This window comes from Setaria italica, chromosome I (assembly GCF_000263155.2).
Source record: "Setaria italica strain Yugu1 chromosome I, Setaria_italica_v2.0, whole genome shotgun sequence".
Taxonomy (NCBI): domain Eukaryota; kingdom Viridiplantae; phylum Streptophyta; class Magnoliopsida; order Poales; family Poaceae; genus Setaria; species Setaria italica.
In genome coordinates, this window is record NC_028450.1 from 33,257,230 (window position 1) to 33,279,868 (window position 22,639).

Sequence of the window (22,639 nt, forward strand, 5' to 3'; positions counted from 1 at the left end):
AGTGATTGGTCCTCTTCAGAAAAATAGGGAAGCAAAGGCAGAGCATAGATATAATTTATTCACCAGAGGGGGTTTATTCACTAGAGTAGAGTATCCTCCGGGCCTTAATCGCAGTATTCAAGTTGATAACTTTCCCCAGCCTTGTTCCCCCCCCCCCCCCCCCCCCCCCCCCCCCTCGTGGTTTGCATGGTGCCAGGCACAAACACTGATTCAATTGAGATGGTTTCGTCTCAGAAAAGAAACACTTCAGACACGAGCAAATGACATATACACCACAAACGATTGTAAACGCAAAGAGAAAGATATCAACTGCAAACTCGATTAAGCATCTCCAGGATTCAGATATCACAACCACCAAAGGTGCGTGCGTTCAAGTGGTTCTCAGGCAAAATCTCCATCCAGTGGAACTGGAACGTACCCAGGCAGCAGAATACACTACTACTACTAGTGCAAGAGACTAAAACGGGCATCATCCTAAGCAGTGGCATCACACCACCAACTCTGTCTGTCTTCGACGACGAGGGGAAAAGAAAGGGGAAACAGCGCTGTAGCTGAACCTGCAAATCCCAGGAGCTTTCTTCTCTTGCCCAGGGACTCCAAAACTCTCTGCCGCGACCATCAGTCTTCCGTTATCTCATGGTCAGTGAGGAGGGGCTGGTCTTCACGGCCTTCAGGTTGTTCATAGACCTCGTGTTCCTCTTGCTCTTCCAGTGCGGCTGCTGGAGCGTCGTAGCTGTTGTTGCCGTTGCCACCAGACAAGTTCTCTTCCGGTGCTTGTGGCGGGGCGCCATTGTTGTTTCCATTGCCACCAGACTCGTTGCTGTTCCCGTTGTCACCAGACAAGTTTGCTTCCGGTTTGGGTGGTGGGGCTTCCATGAACTGAACCAGTATGGCGGTCACGTTGTAGGCAGCTAGCTCACAATGATCACAAAGTCTCCTACAGATAGTGCGCAGATTAGTTGTCCCCTGCATCAATTAGGGACAGCACAAGTTAGCAACCATTTTTCTTCAACGAAACAAATCTAACAACGAATCAATTGAAGATAAATCACAACCCAAACATGCTAATTCCATGATTCCATCCAAGTACCAGGTCAAGCAGATATTGAAGAAAGGATATACACATATTCAGTAGTAAATGTTTCTACGATTAGGCGAGGTATTTTTTAATGCACCCTATAAAATTTTATCCATCCAGTACGAAATTGCTTTCTAATGTATCACACTATCATGGCATAGAGATAACATGAGGTGGAAAGAACTCACGGCTGCTAATTGGGAGCGTATAAAATCAACCACACCCTGACTTGTCAGAAAGGTCCTGCCGAAAGAAAACAAGACACAATGTTAGCATGGAGATAAAGGCAACAAATTTAGGGGGTGAAGTGTGTTATCAAATTATACCGGCGGGTAGTGGTGGATGAGTCTGCAGGATCTATATAGCAGATTGCGGTAAAGTTGAGCTTACTACTTTATCAGAAATGAATGACATTTAGAAGCACCAGTTAACCTAGGGATTGAGCATTTTTCTATGTGGCAACTTAGAACACTCCAGGGCAATTACATGTAAACAGCTTAATGAAGAATAACAAAATTTAATTCAAGCCGCGCACAATTTAATCGGAGGAAAATGTACAGATCCCCTCTGGATAAATACTAGTATCTTAGAAGAAACAAGATCGAAAGCTACTAAATGCCACATAGAGTTGAATATTTTGCACTGTCTTTGAACCTAGGATCAAAAACAATAAGCTAACCACTTCTGAAATATTTTGCTGAGGACTTACCAGATACCCTCACTTACTATGACAAGGAACTCAACATCATTGGTAATACCCATCTAACAAAGGGGAGGTCATTCCATCAGATGACACCCAGAAAAATGTGTATAATTAGTTCTTAGAACAACTGTATTACACTTACAGTGATAACTTCTGGATTACATGTCACCATTTGGCGTTGATAATTCAAATTCTTGCTATTCTTGAATGCAAAATAGCCTAAAAGTGTCAAAAAAAACATTATAGTGCTATAGATGATATGCAATGTCCTACAACTTGCCCTGAAGGATAGATTATATACAGATGAGCAAAAGGAAATTGCATAAGACTATACCAATCGCTCTGGAGTGAGTTAAGATTCCATTAATCCGAGCGGTACCCGACCCTCGCTGCTGGAAGAATCCTTCTGCTTCTCCTGGTAGTTCAACAACCCTATCCTTGATTACTTGCCCCCCTGCTCTTTCAATTCTCCGTCTTTCATTCCGATTTTCTGGTTTGTGATCGGTGGTTAATTCAATTGCCTAATCGAAACAAGCATAGGTTTTAGGCACCACTTGAATGCATTTGTTATGAAAAAAGAGGACGCTAGTTAGATTCAGCCAAACATTTGACAAGAAACAAATAATATACCTGACCATTCCTTGAGATTATGCAACGAGAATGGCCAGCATTTCCAATAATGATCTTGTAGCCTCTAATGGCAGCTACACATGCTGTGCATCCTGACTCTTGTGGCGGTATGTAAGGGGGAGGCTGGGGAAAAAGATTCCAAATGATGTATTCACACAATACTAAAATCTTATAAAATAAGGGATTGCGAGAAATGGTGTGCTAGATGAAAGGATAGAACAATATGAACGAAATGATGAACTTAAAACAGTGAAGTGTGCAATATCTCAAGTTAATTTCAGCAATGGGGTAACAAACACGGTGCAATGAGAACCAAATCAGCATTTGGCCTCCAACCCAGAAAACCAGGCACTCAATGTGGCTCTAATTGAAGCTTGGTGCTAATGATGCCACTTTCAACTCAGAAGCACACCTTGAGAAAGAACAATGTATCCTCTATACAATAGCTATTCCTACCAGTTCTTTTTTATAGATAATAATATGCATCATATCAAAGGGCTGGCGTTTAGATTAACCCCCTCTACAGATGTATGATTAAAGAACCAACATTCAGGAGTTACAATTTACCTGTGTGAAGGGCCAACGGTAAGCACAACTACAAGCCTTGCGAAAGAAACGTTGTATCGGACCACTAGGAGCACGAGGAAGTAATTTCTTCCATTCATCTGACAGTTGCAACAGCTCATCCATTCTGCAGCAAAGTAAGCAGGAACAGCAGTCACATATCTCATACTAGCACATGTAGCAAATCTAACTATGAGCAAGATGGGCATAATATAGTCCGTCTGAACATCCACTGCCAAAAAAGGTACAGAACTAACGTATTCAACGGTTATTTTTTTTTGAACCATAATGTAATCAACGGTTTATTTTATCAACAAAATAACCTGTAAAACGTCATCCTCATTGCACCATTCAGATTGTGTTTATAGGATGGATGGTTGCGAAGCTCATTATGAAATTGTGTTGCACATAACAATGCCACTTCAACACCTGAAACAGGAAAAAGAAACAGCTCAGTATTTAACTACATTAGTAAATGCTTTTTGCTAAAACAAAACAGAGGGATTAATAATGCTCCCTCCTTTTCTTTATGTAGGGCATATTAGTATTTGAAATGTCCTTGAAAGCAAAATTTGACAATTAATTTCTATTGGAATATATTATCAACCGTATTAAAAGATATGTGAACTATAAGTATATTGATAAATTTTTAGCCACTAAACATGCAAATGTTTAACTAATTGTTGGTCAAAACTAACAAAGTTGGACTATAAAAATCCTAATATATATGCCCCATAAAAAGAGGGAGCGCTACTGTTTCCAGGAGACTATATACCAAAGAACATCCATAGTTAAATGCCCAAAGTATACATGAAGGCAATTTAACAAACACATGCAAACAATCTATATTTTCTGGACTATTATGTATAATGGGTTAAACAAATGCCTGAAATGTTCAGTTATGCAAATAGCTGACAAGTTTGATTTTTGTTACAAAAGATGTCAGTCAAGATAAAACCTTCATCGCCATCATAAACACCAAAGAAAGATGTGAGGTTATCCAGATTTGGGACAGCTGCAAACTACAGAATAAGAGGTAAAAATAAGGGTTAGTATTTAATCCCAATCAGTAGAAATTCAAGCACATATATATGTAGAGCTATTCTCACAATAATCTTGCAAAGGACCGGTAGAATACTCACAGCAGAAGTAGATTCTTTCACGTTCTTGCGCCGAATAGTTGATACTCCATAACTAATTTTGGCATTTTCTCCTCCTTCGGTAAGCTGTTGAACCACAGGTTCTGGACGGCTGTTGAATGCACCCATAGGGATTGCCTGTTTTCCTGAATTTCTAGTGTGAAAGTAACATCAATAAATAATTTACCAACAATGTCAGAGAGGAAATAAATTAAATATGTTGACACTACACTGCGTATGGAACGGACACTCAGCTCGACAAAACAAGAACTAAAAATATAAATTAGCACGAACATTTATTGTATATAGAACTGGAATTAGATTGCAAAAGAAATATATATCTATACATGCAACTATAGCAAAGGTCGATGCTTAATATGTCATTCCTTGGCCCAGTGGCTCTGTAATTTGCAAGAAATGAATTAGGTAGGACAAGGTAAAATTTCAAATTATTCAGTCAAAGTACCCTGACTATATTATGGGATGAACATATGATATGTCAATAATATAATTAAGGTGCAATAGTGATTGCCCCTAAGATTGTATTGGACAATTATACTAAATGTGACTCAAGCTTTGTACTAACAAAATACATACAGCTATAATGTTATATCAAGGTTATTTTAAAGCCAACAACATAGATACAACTACACCAGCACATAAAGCTTGAAGTGTGAAAACGAGCAGACATAGTTAGAGCTAGATAACAGATGAGAAGGAACCAGTCATTTGTTTCAAAAGAAAAAAAAAAGGAACCAGTCAGTCCTAAACAAGAATCACGAAGAATGGTCACCAGTTCAATCAATCGTGAGCCCAAAAGAAACTCAATGTTTTGTTTCAGAAATAAACAGCTTAGGCTGTTGAACTTGCAGTGTGCATTACCATCACGCAAGCAGTATTGAACAGAAGAAATACCATCTCAACAATATGACACTGCTCAGTGAACACCGCGTGTGACAGAGAAAATAAAAATATGTCAACAAACAAGAAGGCACCATTCAACCTTGTAAGAAACCCGCATCAAGAAATGCAGACCTCTTTGATGCAAATTGAATCAAATGTATTGGCATCAAGGGAATGCGACATGCAGAGATCACGTTCCTCGTTCTTGCACATCAAATTAGTGCAAAATATGAAGAACGAACAGAGATAGTACATCGTCCACTAGTAAAGCCACATAAGGAACAAGATACAAGACGCTCTTAGAACATCATCACAGAAGATTGAAGCAATAAAACAAGAGGCTCTGAAGGGATAGAGAAACAGCAGTGCAAACCCTTCACATCGTGAAAGGAAATTCCCATTTCTGGAACGCACCAAAAAGGAAAACAAAGTGGATATAGAAATAGTAAGACTCTGATGCCCAGATTGGTTGCATCATTAACAAGAATCCCACGTGCAGAAATTGCCACTTCTTGAACGCACCAAAAGGGAAAATAAAGTAGTAAAAAAAAGGCAAGATAAAGAGATACCGGCAGATACGAAGAACATCGCGTTCTTAGAAGCCGGAAATACACAACAAGAAAAGGATGGCGATCAAGATCGAGAGCACCATGTTGGAAACGATGAGACAGATCACCACGGTAATAGCACGTATCGGTGATCATTGGCCTCACCTCCCAGAAAATCACCACCAACTTCGAAACCAACAGCACCGACAAAGAATAGATGGATACATCAACGAAGGGGGATTGCTCACGAGCAAGTGAAGTCGAAGAACAGAGGCGAACAGAGATCACAACTGGGTTCTCGGTGCTCGTTCGCCTCTAACTTCAAAACCAAACGGCTGCAACAAACACACGGAATCAACTGCAAGAACAGAGAACACGATGGAAGCGTGCGGCGTAAAACCCCGCAGAAGAAGCCTCAAGACTCCAGAAAAAGAGAGGAAAAATCACACTACTTTTAAGCAGCACTCGGTGAACCAGGAACAACGAGAAAATCGAACAGCACCATCGAGCAACACACCGCCACCATCACCACCAACAACAACCAAACGAGGGCTCGCGCCTCCGCCAACGGAAAAAAACGCAACAATGCAGGACCAGGTGAGACCGAAGAGCAGAGGCGAGCAGAGGTCGCCATGGGTTTTCCTCGGCGCACGCACGCCTCCTCTCCTCCAACAAAAGCACCACGAGATTCAGAAACAAAACAGCAGGAAGCAACGCACGCACGCGCGGATGCAATCGCAAGCACGCAGGGCACAATCGAAGAAGGAGAGCGCAAAACCCCCCCACCAAAATACGGCGCTAGATTCACGAAAACGAGTAGCAAAACCCCAGCGCACCCAGCAAAAACGAGAAGAGCAGCAAGAGCAACACCCACCAGTACACCACCACCACCACCAAGAGCAAACGGACGCTTCGATCGGAACAACGGGCCGTGGGATGCGGAATGGGGTTTTGGGGGAAGAAGACGAGGGCGGAGAAACCCCGAGAAGGGAGAGGGGGAGGAGTGGGTGGGAGGGAGGGACGCCGATCTCACCTTCACCTTTTGCTCTGCTGCTGCTGCTGCTGCTCTTGCGAGAGCGAAAGCGGTTGTTCTTTTGCATGCAGCGAGCGCACCCCGCAGGCTCTTGTAGTTCTCGAGCCCGTCGCCCCGCCCGCGTCTCCAGCGTCCGATCGCTGGCGGCGCCTGGGCGCGCCTGATCGGACGCTCCGGAACGCACTTGCTCTTCGGCCCACGAGGTCCCCACGCCCCGCCCCGGGCCGCCAGACGGCCACAGCTGGAAGGGCGACCACGTGTAGGTGCAGACGCAATCGCATGCCGTCACCGCCGGGCCCGCTTGGCAGGGAGGGAAGGATCAAGGCTTCCGAGAGGTTCCTTGCCGGTCGCGTCGTCGCCGCGCCGGTCTTCGGTTGACGAGTGGGGACCTCCTTCCGCTGCACTCCCTTCTCCGGCTTCCGCCTGGTCCGCCATGGCTGGATCCAGCGCCGCCGCACGTAGTCGAGCTCGGGGCCGCCGGTCCGGTGCCGCCGCTCGGTTGGTTTGTAGCAGCTAGAAGGAAGTTTGGAGCTCGGAAGCCAACGGGCTGAAGCCTTTTATGAGAGCAATGAAGCCCATTTAGCCACTGGAAAATTATACCGTGTAAATGGATTGAAGCCCAACTCCAACACATCCTTTACAGCCCAAGAGCGAAGGAAGAATGGCAGCCCAACCGGGACCATCCCTCTACCAAACCCCCGACCGGCGCGATCTTCCAACCAATCCCCCGGCGAGTGGCGGGGCCACGCCTCCGTCCGCTTGCTCCTCCTCGTGACGCAAGAGCCGACGTCACTCCTCCCGGTCTGGGCGCTGATGCTAACGACGCGAAGGCCCAAGTCGCGACGCCACCAGCTCCCCATCTCCTCAGGCGCCATGGAGGAAGCCGACGACCACAGGCCCTCCTCCTCGACCGGCCGCCCCTTCCTCTCCGGCCTCTGCTCCGCGGCGCTCCGCCGCAAGCCCCTCGGCGCCCACGCGTCCGCCGCGGCCTCCGGCGAGGGCCTCGTGCGGCAGCTCGGCGTCCTCGAGCTCGTGCTGCTCGGAATCGGCGCGTCCATCGGGGCTGGCATCTTCGTCATCACCGGCACCGTCGCCCGCGACACCGGCCCAGGTCAACACAACTTGCTCCTCTTCCCACTTAGAATCGAAATTGGACAGTTCTACTGTTACTCCGTCCTCGGATATATTTTTTTACTAGAGTTTGGAGTGGATCAACAACTTGTTGGTCTCAGCGCGTAGTAGAATTTGCAATGACATGAAAAAAATTGGTGGAATCACTCATGCGATTAATAAATCATCCGAGAATTGCATGACCGTTTAGCTCCTTTAAATGCTTGGATTGAAATAGTTTATTTATAGATTGAATTGAACTGATGCTTTACTTGCTTGCATGGCGATCTCCCTTCGTTTAGTTTCTGCTGAAAATAACACGAGCATTTCAAATTGAAACAGGTGTTACGATCAGTTTTGTTCTTGCTGGAGCTGCGTGTGTGCTCAATGCCTTGTGCTATGCTGAACTCGCATCTCGATTCCCTGCTGTGGTTGGGGGAGCATACCTCTACACATATGCGGCGTTCAATGAGATCACCGCCTTCTTGGTTTTCACTCAGTTGATGGTGGATTACCATATTGGTGCGGCAAGCATTGCTCGTAGCTTAGCGAGTTACTTTATCCAATTCTTGGAGCTGCTCCCATTCCTGAAGGGCCATATTCCAAGCTGGATAGGACATGGAGAGGAGTTTTTTGGTGGTATCGTATCGATTAATATATTGGCCCCAATTCTTCTCATCCTATTAACTGCAATTCTCTGCTATGGTGTGAAGGAATCATCAGCTGTGAACACTTTTATGACTACACTGAAGGTAAGACTGCCTGCGTGCTAAAGTTGTTTTTTTCTTCACTACATGTAGCTTACACATTGTGAATGTGGGTAAGTGAACAGGTTGAAGTGGCTAAGTGGCTTTTTCATGTAACATCAGTGTTAAGTTTCTAAGTGAGACATTTTGTACAACGTTAGGTTTTAGTATTTTTCTCATGATATCACATTCATGTTTGGGAGGTTTTATTCAGTGTTTTGGACTGATGCAACGATGCACCTGTTTCGGTCATGCAGATAGTCATCGTTATAGTCGTTGTATTTGCTGGTGTGTTTGAGGTGGATGTAACAAATTGGTCACCATTTATGCCAAATGGTTTCAAATCTGTTGTGACTGGAGCAACAGTAGTCTTTTTTGCATATGTTGGATTTGATGCAGTTGCTAATTCTGCTGAGGAAGCCAAAAGTCCACAGGTAATGAGTAGCCTCACTTATTTATTACCTAATCTCTTTATGGCCATATTCTGTTTAGTGTGAAGTGCATTTTAACTTTCTTTTCTGCTATGCAAACAAACTTTTTCAGAGGGATTTGCCCATTGGTATCTTAGGAAGCCTTCTAGCATGTGTTCTATTATATGTTGCTGTATGCTTGGTCATTACTGGAATGGTGCCATATACATTACTTGGTGAAGATGCTCCTTTGGCTGAGGCTTTTGCTGCTAAGGGGCTGAAATTTGTTACTGTATTGATCAGCATTGGTGCTGTTGCTGGACTTACTACAACACTTCTAGTTGGATTGTATGTTCAGGTATACGGTATACCTCCTAGCTTCTTAGGTATCAGTATCAGATTCGTAATTATTCTTCAATCAAATTGATCAACTTGATGAGCATCACCTCCTTAATTTTAAACAGTCACGTTTGTATCTTGGGCTTGGAAGGGATGGGCTGCTACCTTCAATATTTGCTAAAGTACACCCAACAAGGCATACTCCTCTGCACTCTCAGATCTGGGTTGGCTGTGTTGCCGCAGTCATGGCAGGTCTCTTTAATGTGCACATGCTCTCTCATATTCTTTCTGTTGGGACCCTGGTACGAAACTTCAGTAAATATTTCAACTTGAATATCTCATTCCAGTCGTATTAACTGTTAGATTTTTAACCCTTCTATCTTTCTGGGAGCAGACCGGTTATTCAGTTGTATCAGCTTGTGCGATCACATTAAGATGGAATGACAAAGCAACTAGTCGTCGCTCCCTTGGAATTATGTCAATCTGGCAAGAGGGTGTTCTATGTCTTGTCATAGTTGCTCTTTGTGGTTTTATAGTGGGACTTTGCTATCGATACAACTATGCTATTGCCTTTATGGTAGTAGCGTTCCTGATAGCTATTGCTGCCAGTTTCGCTCTCCAGTTTCGTCAGGTAAATCCCATGTATACCTGTCTGTCCTATAATTATCAGGTTTCGCAAATCCATGTAATCCCATATGCATGTAATGATCCATTGTTTCATGCTGGATAAATCACACTATTAGTTTTGCTGTTCGAAACCATGGATAGAGCTGCCATGTGCTAAGATTTAGACGCTGATGTAAAATGTTCAGTCTCAACTCTCAATTTGCTGATATATTGTTTTCTGCAAAACCTGACCTGCCATGTATTCCCAGGTCTATGTTGATCCGCCTGGCTTTTCTTGTCCTGGGGTACCGCTGGTTCCAGTTATCTCTGTTTTCTTCAACATGGTGCTGTTTGCTCAGGTTTGCACTGCTCTACATGTTCGCTTTGTTTTGGTTTCAGTCACAGATTTCAATACTAAATAAATACATCCCTTTCTGGTGTTGCCTTGATGACCATTATTTACTACCAAATTCTCATGACGGATGGCATTGACACTTTGTCGCGCAGCTACATGAAGAAGCGTGGTATAGATTTGTCATCCTGAGTCTGATCGCCGTGGGAATTTACGCGGGCTATGGTCAGTACAATGCTGCCCCTTACAGCTCGGACCACTCATCTATTGGTTACCACGGAGTTCCTTCTGAAGCTCCATGAGCTGTGGCAAGCCTCTAAATTCTTTGAAAATACTGTACCATAAGATGGGACCTAACTGCGTTTCTCCTGAAATATTGCACAGTGCATACTCTATAGTTATGTATGTAGACAGTGAGTTTCTTAGACTGTAAAATGATATGTTGTAGTGTCCGTTCCTTAAGGAATGCCAAGTGCATAGAGTTTTGCCCAATAATAAAAAGAAAAGAAAAGAAGGAGCTGTGGGTACATTACTTTCAGCAACTCTTTGTCATGCACAGCGTATTTTGTGTATGCCGTGAGGAGCATCAAAAGTTGCTGGGCCGCCGCCGCTGCTTTGTTGCTGGGCCTCGCTCCTCCGCACTGTGGGTGGTGAGCTCAGCGTGGGTGGTCACTTCAGTCATTGACACACAATTCGCACGGCGCGAGCCCGTTGGTTTCGAGGCCGTCGGATTCCAGTTCCACCACCGCCGGGGACAGAGGACGGCCGCCTCGTCCTTTCGCAGTTCGCCACGGCCTACGCGCGCGCGGCGGGAGCTAGTTCTCGCGAGTCGCGATCAGTCGACCACCGTCGGCTTCGGCCCTCCATGGGTCGGACGCCCTTTCCGCCACTCCGGCACCGGGCCAACACGGCACACGGGAGTGATGGCCATCATTGCAGTTGCAGTTGCGGCCAGTGCAAAAGAGCTCTGTACACAATGCTACCACTCAATAATATATAGTATATAAAAGATCTAATAAATAATAGTAAAAATAATAGTGAAGGTAATTTAGTAATTATTATTTGATTAATTGTGGATGGATCAGTTTTTTCGGCCCGCCGCCTACACGTTCACTCGAATTTTTATCCAGGACGCCGTTGGTGCCGACGCCTCCCCGTGCCGCCGTTGGAGTCACGGGCGGCGCTGCCGGCCGAGACGCCCCAACAGAGGGCAGCACCTCGGCCCCGTCGCGCCCTGCCCGGTTGCTTGCCGTCCTGCCGACTCCCCTTGCCCGGTTACTTCCCGTCAGATCTCTAGGTACTTTCTTTTTTCTGGTTCAGTTTCCATGTGTTTGTCAGATTCGACAAGTAGTGGTAATATGAAATGATGGATTGATCTGAATGAGGAATCAGGTGACATTCATTGCTTGTGCCCAGTATTGCGGTTTTTACCAGTGCCAGAACATTCTTGCTTCGAATATGATAGAGTTGTAGTGTGAAGAATGTTCATTGATTCATTATTCGACACCTAATATCTATCATCCATTCATCCTTAATACTTTTGTCAGTGATACTTGAACCAGTTTAGTGTTAGTTTAGAGGTGAAATGTTTCTACCTTAAGGTGTTTGGATCTTTAGTCCGAACTAAAATTCATGTCACATCAAATATTCGGAGGTTAATTAGGAGTACTAAACATAAACTAATTACACCGATGGAGGCTAATTCCCGAGATGAATCTATTAAGCCTAATTAATGCATCATTAGCACATGTTTACTATAGCACCACATTGTCAAATCATGGACTAATTAGGCTTAATAGATTCGTCTCGCAAATTAGTCTCCATCTGTGCAATTGGTTTTGTAATTAGTCTATGTTTAATACTTCTAATTAGTATCTAAACATTCGATGTGACAGGAATTTTAGGAGCTCCTAAAGAACCAAACAGGGCCTAAGATTACTAGGATTCACCTTAGATCATGTTGTCATTTGGAGCACTAACAGAATTATAAGTGCAAGTCTGAAAGAATTAAATTAGCCAAAAAAAATAGCCTGACGCTTGTTAATAGAATGTCAGCAGGCATAGCAGTGTTTCATCAAAGTAGATATTTAACTATCTTATGTCAGAGTTTATCAAACTTTCTGAATGTAACTTATGAAACTGAAACTCTGATGGTCCAACATGATGGTTCTAGCATTTTTATATCTGTAGCATGTGTCATGAACTGTTAGTGTTGTTTATATGCTGCCTGTCAATATTGTGTTGCCTAAGATTTTTTTCCCTCGCATAAGGTACCTAATGTATCAGTGTTACATGTGGCATTCTACAATTTGTTAGTCTATTCTTAAACTAAAACAAAACATATGTAACCAGCAGGACGACTTGCTGTAGGAGGTTGGTGGTCATGGCACAATAATATTCTGCAGCACCGAAGCAGCCAAGGAGAGAGTACAGAGACACTGAGATATGGAAGACGAGGCGGAGTGTAAGTGCTGAATCCCACGGTGTTGTACTTCCATCCTTGGGAGGCGATGCAAGAAGTTACCAGTATGGTTCGACTCTAGTGATCATCAAGAAGTTACCAGTATGCCCCAAGTTCCTTGGTAGGAGGGCAAGCGTTAATGTATTGTGATGCCTTCTGTTAGCCAAGAACTCATGACCTTAATTCTGGTTAAGGGAAGAACACTGATGCAACTTTTTTTAGAGATAAGTTGATCTAGCTGTTGAACCATTGATGCGTCAACTGAACATGTGTAAATAGTATAAGTTTAGGTCTCCTCCTAGCTTCATTGTCTAGAAATATAATTGGTTCTTATCAACGGATCAGTGAGCATTTCTTTCCAAGGCAGTAAGCACATCACCCATTCACCCTCATCGTCATCGACGTGCATGTTAGCCCGGCGGCTAGCTGTTCTTCTGGACGGCGAGCTAGTACGGCAGCCTAGCGGAGAGAAAGAAGAGACTCAATGACGATAGACACTTTAGAAACCTTCTCAGCCTGTATAACTTGTGTTCGTGTCATTGTTTTGCTGTTAGAGCTTACAAACCAATGGGACTAAGCTTGGCACAGTGGGTCAGTGGCCAACTGGCCATGAGAACTGCCTGCACAAATATGCATGATCCATGCAAAGAGCCGTCCACCGTGAACGCCGGCACGAGGGATGCAACGGCGGCCACGCACTCAGAGGGTGCTCCCTCGTCAACGACCTGCCGTCGTGGTGGCCATCCTCGCCGACCACCAAACCGTACAACAACAGCTAGTGGGCGTCCATGAGGAAGAGGCGACGGACCTCCTCATGGGAGCGTAGCCCCCGGCGAAAGCAGATGGCAGGAACAACTTGCCGCCGTGGAGCGCCGCCGGCTCGGTCCGCTAGGTAGCGCTGCCATGCCGCCGCCGTTTTCGAGCATCACCGCTCTCCACTAAACGCCACTCGCGCGAACTTGCCCGGATACGGCCGCGCTCCGACCTGCGCAGCGCCGCTCGACTGCTCGATCCTGCTCGAGCGGACCCACCCTTCCCGCTGGTGACCGCTGCTCGCACGGGCCCGCACGTCACCGTTGACCCACTTCCCCGTCGCTCCTGTAGAAACGCACGGCGCCGCTCTCCATCCTCCCCGCCGGTAGCGGCGGCGGCCGCCGCCAGTCACATGAGAGGACGAGAGAGGTGAACGGGGGAGAAGTGAAATTCGCAATGAAACCATCAAAAATTTTGCTGAATTTTTTTTTTGTCAACAATTCTGTTCCAATAATACCCTTATACTGCCCATACTACTTCGTATACTATTCATATCACAAGTAAAATTTTCAATAATATATTATTAATCTCAACCGTTACTAATACTTTTCGAACAATTTAGTATAACTTAGTATTAGTATTATGAACCGTGAAATAACGAGCAAAACGGCGAGCGAAGCTAATCAAGCGAGGTGACACCCACTGCCCAGTGAGGCCAGTGCAAGTGTGCTACTACTCGAGCGTCGCGTCCAGCTAGCGCTACCGGCGCGCCATTCCTACCACATGCCCGCGCACATGCGCGACGCATCATTAACACCCCCACCGGTGGCCGCGCCTGCACCATGGAGCACCTAATCCCCTTTGCATGCGTGGCGGTGGCGCCCAGTGCCCTGGTATGATAGCCCCGGAAGCGCGGACGACACGCACGCATCACATCGCATCCGGGGCAGATACCGTGATAGAGACACGCAATTAATCTCCTGCACCTGCCACGTAAAAAGATAAGGCGCGCCGGTAAGCAGCAGCCACAACATAAGCCAGCAATCGCTAACAGCTGCTTCTTCTAACAACTGCTCCCAGCCAGCTAGGCGGACTGCAAGCAGCTGTGCTGCTATTTTGGCATGCAGCCGCTCAAATGAGCTGCAGCGACCAGCAGGCCTAGGGAATACTGTATGATGCAGCAGGAGGGTATATCCCTCCTGCATCATACAGTATTCCTTGTGCACTACACGACGGTACAGTACGTGTATGCGCAACTGTGCGTGCCCGTGAACGCAGGACCACGCCGCGTTTGCGTGAACAGAAACGACGGGAGGCTGTAACCTGTACTGGCAGCAGTAGTTGGAACTGCCACTCATGGAACTGCTGCATGAGCATCAGTGGCCACTAACCCTCCGTGGAGGGGCAAGGAAAGGGCCCGGGTTTATCACGAGCGTCACAGGCTCACAGCACGGGTAGCGTACCACCTGCACCGAACCCTACCGTACGCGCCGACAGGATCAGGCAAGAGCCTGCGGGGAGTTAAACGAGCGGGGGCGGCCGGCCGAGGATTTGGAAGCTAGCTTGCGGTTTGTTTGGCTCGGTTGGCCCTTGCAGCGCGCTGGGACAGGTCCGCCTCACCCTTCACATGCTGCCGCTGCCGCTTTTGCGTTCGGTTTTGCGCCGAGATGGACACGGAAGAAGATGGGCCGGGACAGGGGGTTTGGTCCCCGTCCCGTGGATGGGATGCCGCCGCTACCCGGTGAAAAATCGGGGTAGCCACTTTTCACCCACCTGATTCTGACACCGAGGTAGAGCATTGCTTTCGGCAGCGAGATCTCTTTTCTTTTCCGTAGCTGACTCTGCTGGATGCATTTGGAGGATAGTACAGGTCACACATGCAGGCTTCGAAAACAGAAACAGGATCGATTGGTAGTGTACGTATCATAAGTTGGATGGCTACAATATACAATGCATTGTTTGATTGTTTCCAATGAAATGTGTAGCTATTACTTCCGAAAAAAATATGTGTAGCTACAAATCAGAAAATATCAGCGTAACATCTAACCTATAGGTGCCACAAGGCAGGATGTGTGCCCGTCAGTGTCAACTGTAATTCTGTCAACTAGAGAAAAGCGGCTGATTTGGGCCACGAATGGGACATCTAGGCTCTTACCAAAGGTTCTCGACATGATGCCACCGCGCCGAGCTATACAGAACAAGTCAAGAACAGATCTCCATCGCTCGACCGCAAGGGATCAGAAATGAATTATTGTTTACTGATAAGGACAAACCACCAACCACGCAGGTGCAAGGAATGGGAGTAATCACTCCGCTTGGATTTGTCAGTACGCAGCACGTATACACATGCACAGTGAGTCCGGGAACATCACAATGTCGACGACGATACGTGTTACATTGTTATACATGCATCGGGAAGAGAACATTCCACGCACATGGTGGTGATGCACTGATGTTGCAGCATGGAAATACAACATGCAAGTCCGTTACACGTCTCCAGGGGCACTCTATGATTGTACATTTCTATTTTCAGGTAAAACAAGGCAAAAACATAATCTAGTACTCATGCAGTCATGCTCATCCATTGACAGCAGCCCAGGTGTATGTATCTTCAGATGAGTCCCCCTCTGCATCTCTCTGTGAAAGACTGTACAGGTTCCTGGATGTGAGTGGAACGCATGTGTCCATTCCCCAAATGCCCAGCTCAAATTCTGTTGCCAATTAGTTTGGGGAAGATGCAGTAGGCAGGGAGTTTCAGCTTCAGAGGATCAACGGACAGCTGTTGTGACTGTGATGCAATGCTGATTAAGTAGCAAGCTGGCAAACCTACTCACACCCATTCATGATTCATCTCGCTATCTCCTCGAGCCTCTTGAGTACATGCTTCGTGTTGGGTCTCAGCGACGGCGACGGGCTGCAGCAGGCCGTGGCCAGCTCGAAGTAGGCGTTCAGGTTCCTCTCCTTCCCGGACCTCCTGCAGTGCCTGGCGAGATCGGAGCTGAAGGCCTCGGAGATCTTCCTCTCGAGGACCAGGTTCTTGAAGGAGGCCGGCAGGAGGATGTCCCGCGGGTTCGGCCGCCCGTCGTCGGCGTGCTCCTTCTGGGCGAGCATCTCGAGCAGGACGACCCCCAGGCTGTAGATGTCGCTCTCCCTCGTGGCGTCCCGCATCTTGATCAGCTCGGGCGCCTTGTACCCCTGCGCCGCGGAGGATTCCAGCATCTCCTGGGCGGCGGCGGGGTTCAGCAGGAGGTAGATGCCGTAGTCCGATATCCTGCACTCGTAGTTGGCGTCGAGAAGGATGTTGCTCGTCTTGAGGTTGCCGTGAACCATCGGCTTCTCCAAACCTGTGTGGAGGTGATCCAGTCCCTTGGCGATGCCGAGAGAAAGGTTGCAAACTATGTTCCATCTCTGTGACTCGGCAATTCCCTCTGTAGGTGATAGCAACAAAGAAATGAGCTACCATCTCTACTAGTAATACCAAAAAGTGTTAACTGTTAAACGACGCGTTCAGAACAAATAGAACTGATTATTTCCTATTCCCTAAATATTATGATTTGCTAAGTGTGAACTGAAACTAACAGGAATCAGGAATATGGCACCAGGACCCATTGGAAGTTTCGAGCTGACATCCAAGCAGAAAATGGCTTCACGAAAAGGTTGATTTGGTGTCGAATATAATGATGACAACAACAGATAGCAAGAACACATGGGGTACCTGCACAATCGCCCCCACCCCACCTCAAAAAAAAGGGAGTTAAAGTGCTAGTGGCCCTAGTGATCTGCTTTCATATCAGTATTTAGTACAATAATGCCATGACACTTTTCCCTTCATGGAGAAAAAATATCAACAGATGTGCTATTTCCATGTGTATACTATAGCGTCACCAGATCATGAAATTTAAAAAATCAGATTATTTTCAACTCATTTCAGCTGATGGTTTTAATTTACTTCAGTTCAGTCGAACCAAACTTTTAAAAAGGACACGGTTGTTTTACTCTCGAAACAAATGATGATTCCTGTTTGGATGCAAAACAATTACATTTTGATCATACTAAATGTATACTGAAAAAAAAACTATGTGCATAATGTGCGCCATGAAGAGAACAAGAAACGCCCTAGCATTGAAGGCTTCAGCTACGTGCTGGAAGGCTATAATGCAATTCTATCATAACCCAGCATGTGGTGTGTATGCATTGTGCAATACAGGTATGAGATCTTGCTTTGCCTGTTGTCTGAGATCTTGCTAAAAGTACAGGCTCTACATCAACTCTGTCGATAATAATTGACCTGATGACCCCCACATCAAACCAACAATAGAGCGACAAAAATCATCTTTGAAATTCGATTAAGCATAAATGCTAAAACTTGGTAAAATTTATGTCAAATGTAAACGAGGGTAACAAAAGAAGGCTGCAACCAACCTTGCAAGAAGCGATGGAGCGAGCCGGCGGCGTAGAAGGGGTGCACGAGCAGCTTCTCGCCCCTGGGCCCGACGTACACCGCGCGGAGCGGCACGAGGTTCGGGTGCGTGACTGCGCCGATCCGCCCCGCGGCGGCATAGGCCTCGTCGGCCCCGACGGCGCACGCGGGGCGCACGAACCGGAGCAGCACGGCGGCCTCGCCGGAGCGCATCGCGGCGCGGTACAGCGTGCTGTGCGCGGACTTGGCCACCACCTCCCCGGGCGCCTCGAGGATGGCCGCCACCGACAGCGCCTCCCCGCCGGGGAACTTGACGAGCGCCTGGGCGCCGTGGCCGCCGTACCCGCCGCCGCCCTGCGGGCCCACGCCGAGGCGCTCGGCGAAGGGGCCGAGGTACGGCAGCGCGCCGAGGCGGTCGGCGATGGGCGCGAAGTAGGGCAGCACGGTGCTGCCGCTGGGCGCGCGCCGGCGGAGCCAGGCGGGCGCGCGGACCCACGACGGGACGTAGCGGTCGAGGCGCAGGCCGCGGAGGCGCGGGCGGAGGAAGCGGTAGAGCAGGTAGGCGAAAAGGATGCCGACGATGGGGAGCAGGATGGTGTTGCTCCGGCCCGTGCGCACCGGCTCCTGCGACGGCGTGTCCGCCTCGGCCGCCCCCGCCATCTCCATCGTGGGCGCGCCCGGGCCCTCGGGGTAAATAGACGCGCGCGCGCGAGGGGAACGAAGCTAACCCGCCGGTGGTGGCCGCGCTCTCAGGCCAGGTCCTTCGTGGCGAAGCTAGCTAGCTAGGGAGGGAAGTTTCCGGCAAGCTCTTCGTTGCTTTGCCGTGCTCCGCACAGTTGCTTGCCACTGGCCGTTCTCCTCGCGCAGAGGGAAGAGGAAAGGAAGGAGGAGCTAGGCAGGGCAGCTAGCAGGCCTGGTGAGCTACTGGCGGAGGAGGGTGGCTGTGCTGTTGTGCTGGCTGGCTGGCTGGCTTGGGAGAGATTCTTGTCGTCTCGGGTCGAGGCTTTTTATCACTGTGGGTCGTGGGAGTGTGCGAGCGAGAGTGCGGGAGAGCTTGGCTTCTTTATTTACACTCCAGTTGCCTGTTTCCTTCTCGCTTTTCCTTCGAGGGCTTGGCCTTTTCCTTTCGGAGATTAGCGTGGTACAGTAGGTGTTTAGTGTGGGCACATCTCGCTGATCTCGCTTTTGCCGCCTTTTCCCGTTGAAACTTTGGCAGCCGAGGAAGGTCTCCGGGGCAGAGCACGGCGGGCGGTTGGTGGCATCGGCGGTTGGGGTTGGGGGCACGGGTCCGGTCACCGGCGGACGGAAGGTACCCTATTTCCATCGCGGGCCGGCGCGAGTACGTTGGCTCCGCGGGATGCTGGTGCCGGGAACAGGACGCGTGCGGATGGACGGCGGGCACGGTCCCGGCGTCGGTTGGCTGCCGGCCGGGCATCTCGGCGAACGGAGGCGGCAGGCAGAGGGCTCCGCCCGTAGCCTGGCCTCGGCGGGCAGTGCCGCGTCCGGATTGTGGGATTGCGGATCCGATGGTGGACAGCAACTGTACTCTCTCGGCAGTTGAAGTCTCTGATGGAGTGATGGTGCATTAAATATTGACGGGGTGGATCATAACGGCTCCTGCTGTACGAGGAGCAGTACTACAAGGCACGGAGATCTTCGTTCAATTATTTTTCTCAAGGACAAGTTCGGTCTCAACCTATTTTCGTGACAAGAGTCTCGATCCTATTTCGACGATTGCCATGGTTGGCGACGAGTGATGGCGCACACGTAACGTACCCTCGTTGAACAGGCAGCTCCATTTCTGCTTTCGCAACCACCGCTTCCATGACTTCATCACTAGGAAGTAGGAACAAACATGTGTGACGCTGCTCGGTGAAGACGTACCGGACGAAATTAAATCAAAGTGGAGTTCCAGCTGTTTTTCGTTAAGCGTTCGGTGTTTTGGTGGCACACCAGTGGGCACAAACACAGATGTGCCTTTCGCGCTGCTGCTGTTGGGAGGTCGTCTTCTTCTCAAGCAGGACGGCTGCAAGCCTACAAGCGATGCATGGCCACCGTTTCTTTGGTGCGCCCAACAGACGAGCTCCCGTGATATCTTACTTCCAGGCTTCCAGCCATGGCACTTGGTACGGAAATCTAGCATAAGCAAACTATGCATGGCCAAACACGTCTCTAGTATTAGACAATACATGTCGGCATGTATTGTCTTCAGAGTTAAAGGCATTATTATTCACCCCAATTTATGTCCTACACGCATGCATGCCTCAAAAAAATTACTATAACGATTTGGATTCTACAAATGTTCCTGCGAGATTTGAAGATTTCCCTCTGGGACATTTGTAGCAGTTCTAAGTCCTAACCATTACTACTTGAGAAGCTTTATTTCCAGCTGATACGAAAAAGGGAGTGCTCAAATGGCGCTGAAAAGAACGCTGTTTATTTCCATTCATATACACCCGTGTGTCTCCGGCTCCTGTAGTTGCATCGAAGCACCGCCCAAAAAACAAGTAAAATGATACATGAAACATGATGTTCCAGACGAATATGAACGGATGGACAAAATACAACTACCGCACCCGCCATTCATAATGCCATGCATGTATGTGATGTATGCATGGGTGCTCGGCACTTGGCAGAGCATGTATGTATGGATCCAACAACCAACTGAACCAAGCAATGCATGCCTTGGCCGGCTAATGTCTCTGCAGCCTGATCTGCTCCCTGAACTTGGCGATGAACTCGTCGGCCTTCCTGTCCACCTCCTCCTCCCCGTCCGGCTCCGCCTTCGCCGCCAGCTCGAGAAGCTCTTCGTCCACCGACGTGTCGCCGTCACCGTCGCCTTCGCTGTGGTCATAGACGCAGGCGGCAGCAGCGAGGTCGCCGCGGACCGACCTCTCTGACGACGTGGTCATCTCGTCCGACCCTTCGGCGTCCTCCTCCCAGTCGGTGCCCTCGCCGTCGTCGCTCCACGGCTGGTCGTGGGGCACCCTCGACATGGTGGACAGCGTCGCGGCGTCGAACCCGTGGGACTTGTTGGCACCGTGGACAAAGAAGGGCCGTGACGACTCTGGCTGTGAGCATGGGGAAAGGCCCAGGTCGGCGTCGAGAACAGAGGGCGGCGAAGGGACGGCGCGCGCGCCAGCCCAGAACCCCGACGACGACGCGCAGCTGTCCGTCTCTTCACCGAAGGCGTCACCGGCGTCGCCGCCGGTTTCGGACTCTTGCGCCGCCGCAGACTTCAGCCTCCGCACCGGCAGGGAAAGCGGCCTCTCCCGCGCGCCGTGCTGGCCGTCCTCGTCGTCGTCGCTCGGCGCCGCCGCGTGATCTGCGACCACGACGAGGGGGCCGTCGGGGTGGTACCGCGAGTTCCACGCCAGCGAGCGCTCCTTGGCGGCATTGCCGTCGGCGTCGGCGTTCCTCTGGGCGAAGACGCCGTAGGAGATGACGAGGCCGAGGAGGAACAGCTGGGGCACCTCCCACACCGCCTGGGCCAGCGACGGCAGCAGCGCGAGGAGCCCGACGGCGGCGGCGAGCAGCACGGCCACGGGGACGAGACCAAGAGGGATCGCCCGCGAGACATGGCTGGTTTGTTGCGTGGGAGCTGGGGCAGCTACGCCGGCCATTGCGCACGGGGAGGGAGAGGTTTGTGCGTGCGTGCACGCGTCCGGTTCGTGGGTTGTGGTTTTGGGATCGCCGTGATAGCTTTTGCTGTAACCTACTCCGTAGCTACTAACCTATCCTGATGACCGTTGCCTTTGCCCCCGGATTCCTTGCTTTGTCGCGAGGAGGAGAATGAGGCGCGCGGCGCCCGAGACGAGGCTTGGCTGCAAAGCAACGGCGGAGAGCAGGGAGGGAAGACGATGATGGTGGTGTGGTTTGAAAGGCTGCCTGCTGGATTGCCGGCCGGGCGCGTGGTCACTTTGGCATAATCACATTCACACGCCACGGTGACAGTCCGGATCAAAACAAGATGATGAACTGCATGCAGATCTAGTTAACAAAGTCCCCAATGAACTGCAAGCGCGGCGGTGTCCGTGGCCAAAGGCAATGGTGCGTTCTCGAGACCAGCGAGCAAAAAAAGAAGAAAAAAAAAGAAAGATGCATGAGCACAAAGCCCTGAAGCACGAACACGACGGCATGAGCCAGGGGCGAGGGCCCCGTCCAGCCGATTCGTCTGGCACAAAAGAAACACTTGACCACTAAGGCACCGACACCCGCAGCCTGACCGTCACGCCGGTCGCTTTGTCTTGCTCCGGCCGACATCCACACAGCGTTGGCAATGATTCCCCCCGGTTCTTCTGGGCGCCGGCTGAACTCTCTCGGGGCCATGATTCCCGGAAAGGGGTGTTTGGGAGACTAACTGAAACGGCTGATTCGTTGAGAGAAAAATACTGTTTGGTAGCTGATAAGCTGGAAGCGAACAGACTGTTAAACTTTAGCCCTGTTACATCGGATATTCGGATACTAATTAGAAGAACTAAATATGAGCTAATTACAAAACTAATAGCAGAACCTCTAGGCTAAATCATGGATGAATCTATTAAGCCTAATTAATCCATCATTAATGAATGGTTACTGTAGCACCACATTGTCAAATCATGGACTAATTAGGCTTCATAGATTCGTCTCGTGATTTAGCCTAAGGTATGTACAATTGGTTTTGTAGTTAACCTATATTTAATACTTCTAATCGTGATTTAGCCTAAGGTCTGTACAATTAGTTTTGTAGTTAACCTATATTTAATACTTCTAATTAGTGGCCCAACATATAACGTGACAGGAGCTAAAAGTCTCCCAAACACCCCCGAACAGGAACATCTAGAATGGCTTATGGCACACGCCCG

At 48.7% G+C, this 22,639-nt stretch overlaps 3 protein-coding genes and 1 non-coding gene across 4 annotated transcripts; 1 reads left to right on the forward strand and 3 right to left on the reverse strand.

The window, feature by feature from the left end:
• Positions 1–243: 243 nt before the first annotated feature.
• On the reverse strand, positions 244–1,829 carry LOC101780453. Its single transcript, XR_002677433.1, has 3 exons — positions 1,788–1,829; positions 1,267–1,321; positions 244–966 (listed from the first exon to the last, which is right to left on the reverse strand). It is a non-coding gene; the product is annotated as an uncharacterized LOC101780453 (transcript).
• A 5,202-nt stretch (positions 1,830–7,031) lies between these two features.
• Positions 7,032–10,633, forward strand: LOC101780857 (cationic amino acid transporter 9, chloroplastic). The gene is made up of 9 exons (XM_012843228.3): positions 7,032–7,056; positions 7,242–7,709; positions 8,051–8,460; positions 8,712–8,888; positions 8,998–9,222; positions 9,329–9,505; positions 9,598–9,834; positions 10,079–10,168; positions 10,317–10,633. The coding sequence occupies exons 1-9, from the start codon at positions 7,032–7,034 to the stop codon at positions 10,461–10,463; spliced, it is 1,956 nt and encodes a 651-aa protein (XP_012698682.2). The 3' UTR covers positions 10,464–10,633.
• A 5,062-nt stretch (positions 10,634–15,695) lies between these two features.
• Positions 15,696–18,842, reverse strand: LOC101781788 (putative kinase-like protein TMKL1). The gene is made up of 2 exons (XM_004953277.4): positions 17,798–18,842; positions 15,696–16,803 (listed from the first exon to the last, which is right to left on the reverse strand). Exons 1-2 carry the CDS (start codon positions 18,459–18,461, stop codon positions 16,223–16,225), a joined length of 1,245 nt encoding a protein of 414 aa, XP_004953334.1. The 5' UTR covers positions 18,462–18,842; the 3' UTR covers positions 15,696–16,222.
• A 1,360-nt stretch (positions 18,843–20,202) lies between these two features.
• Positions 20,203–22,147, reverse strand: LOC101782186. The gene has a single exon (XM_004953278.2). It carries the CDS (start codon positions 21,416–21,418, stop codon positions 20,489–20,491), a length of 930 nt encoding a protein of 309 aa, XP_004953335.1. The 5' UTR covers positions 21,419–22,147; the 3' UTR covers positions 20,203–20,488.
• Positions 22,148–22,639: the final 492 nt, after the last annotated feature.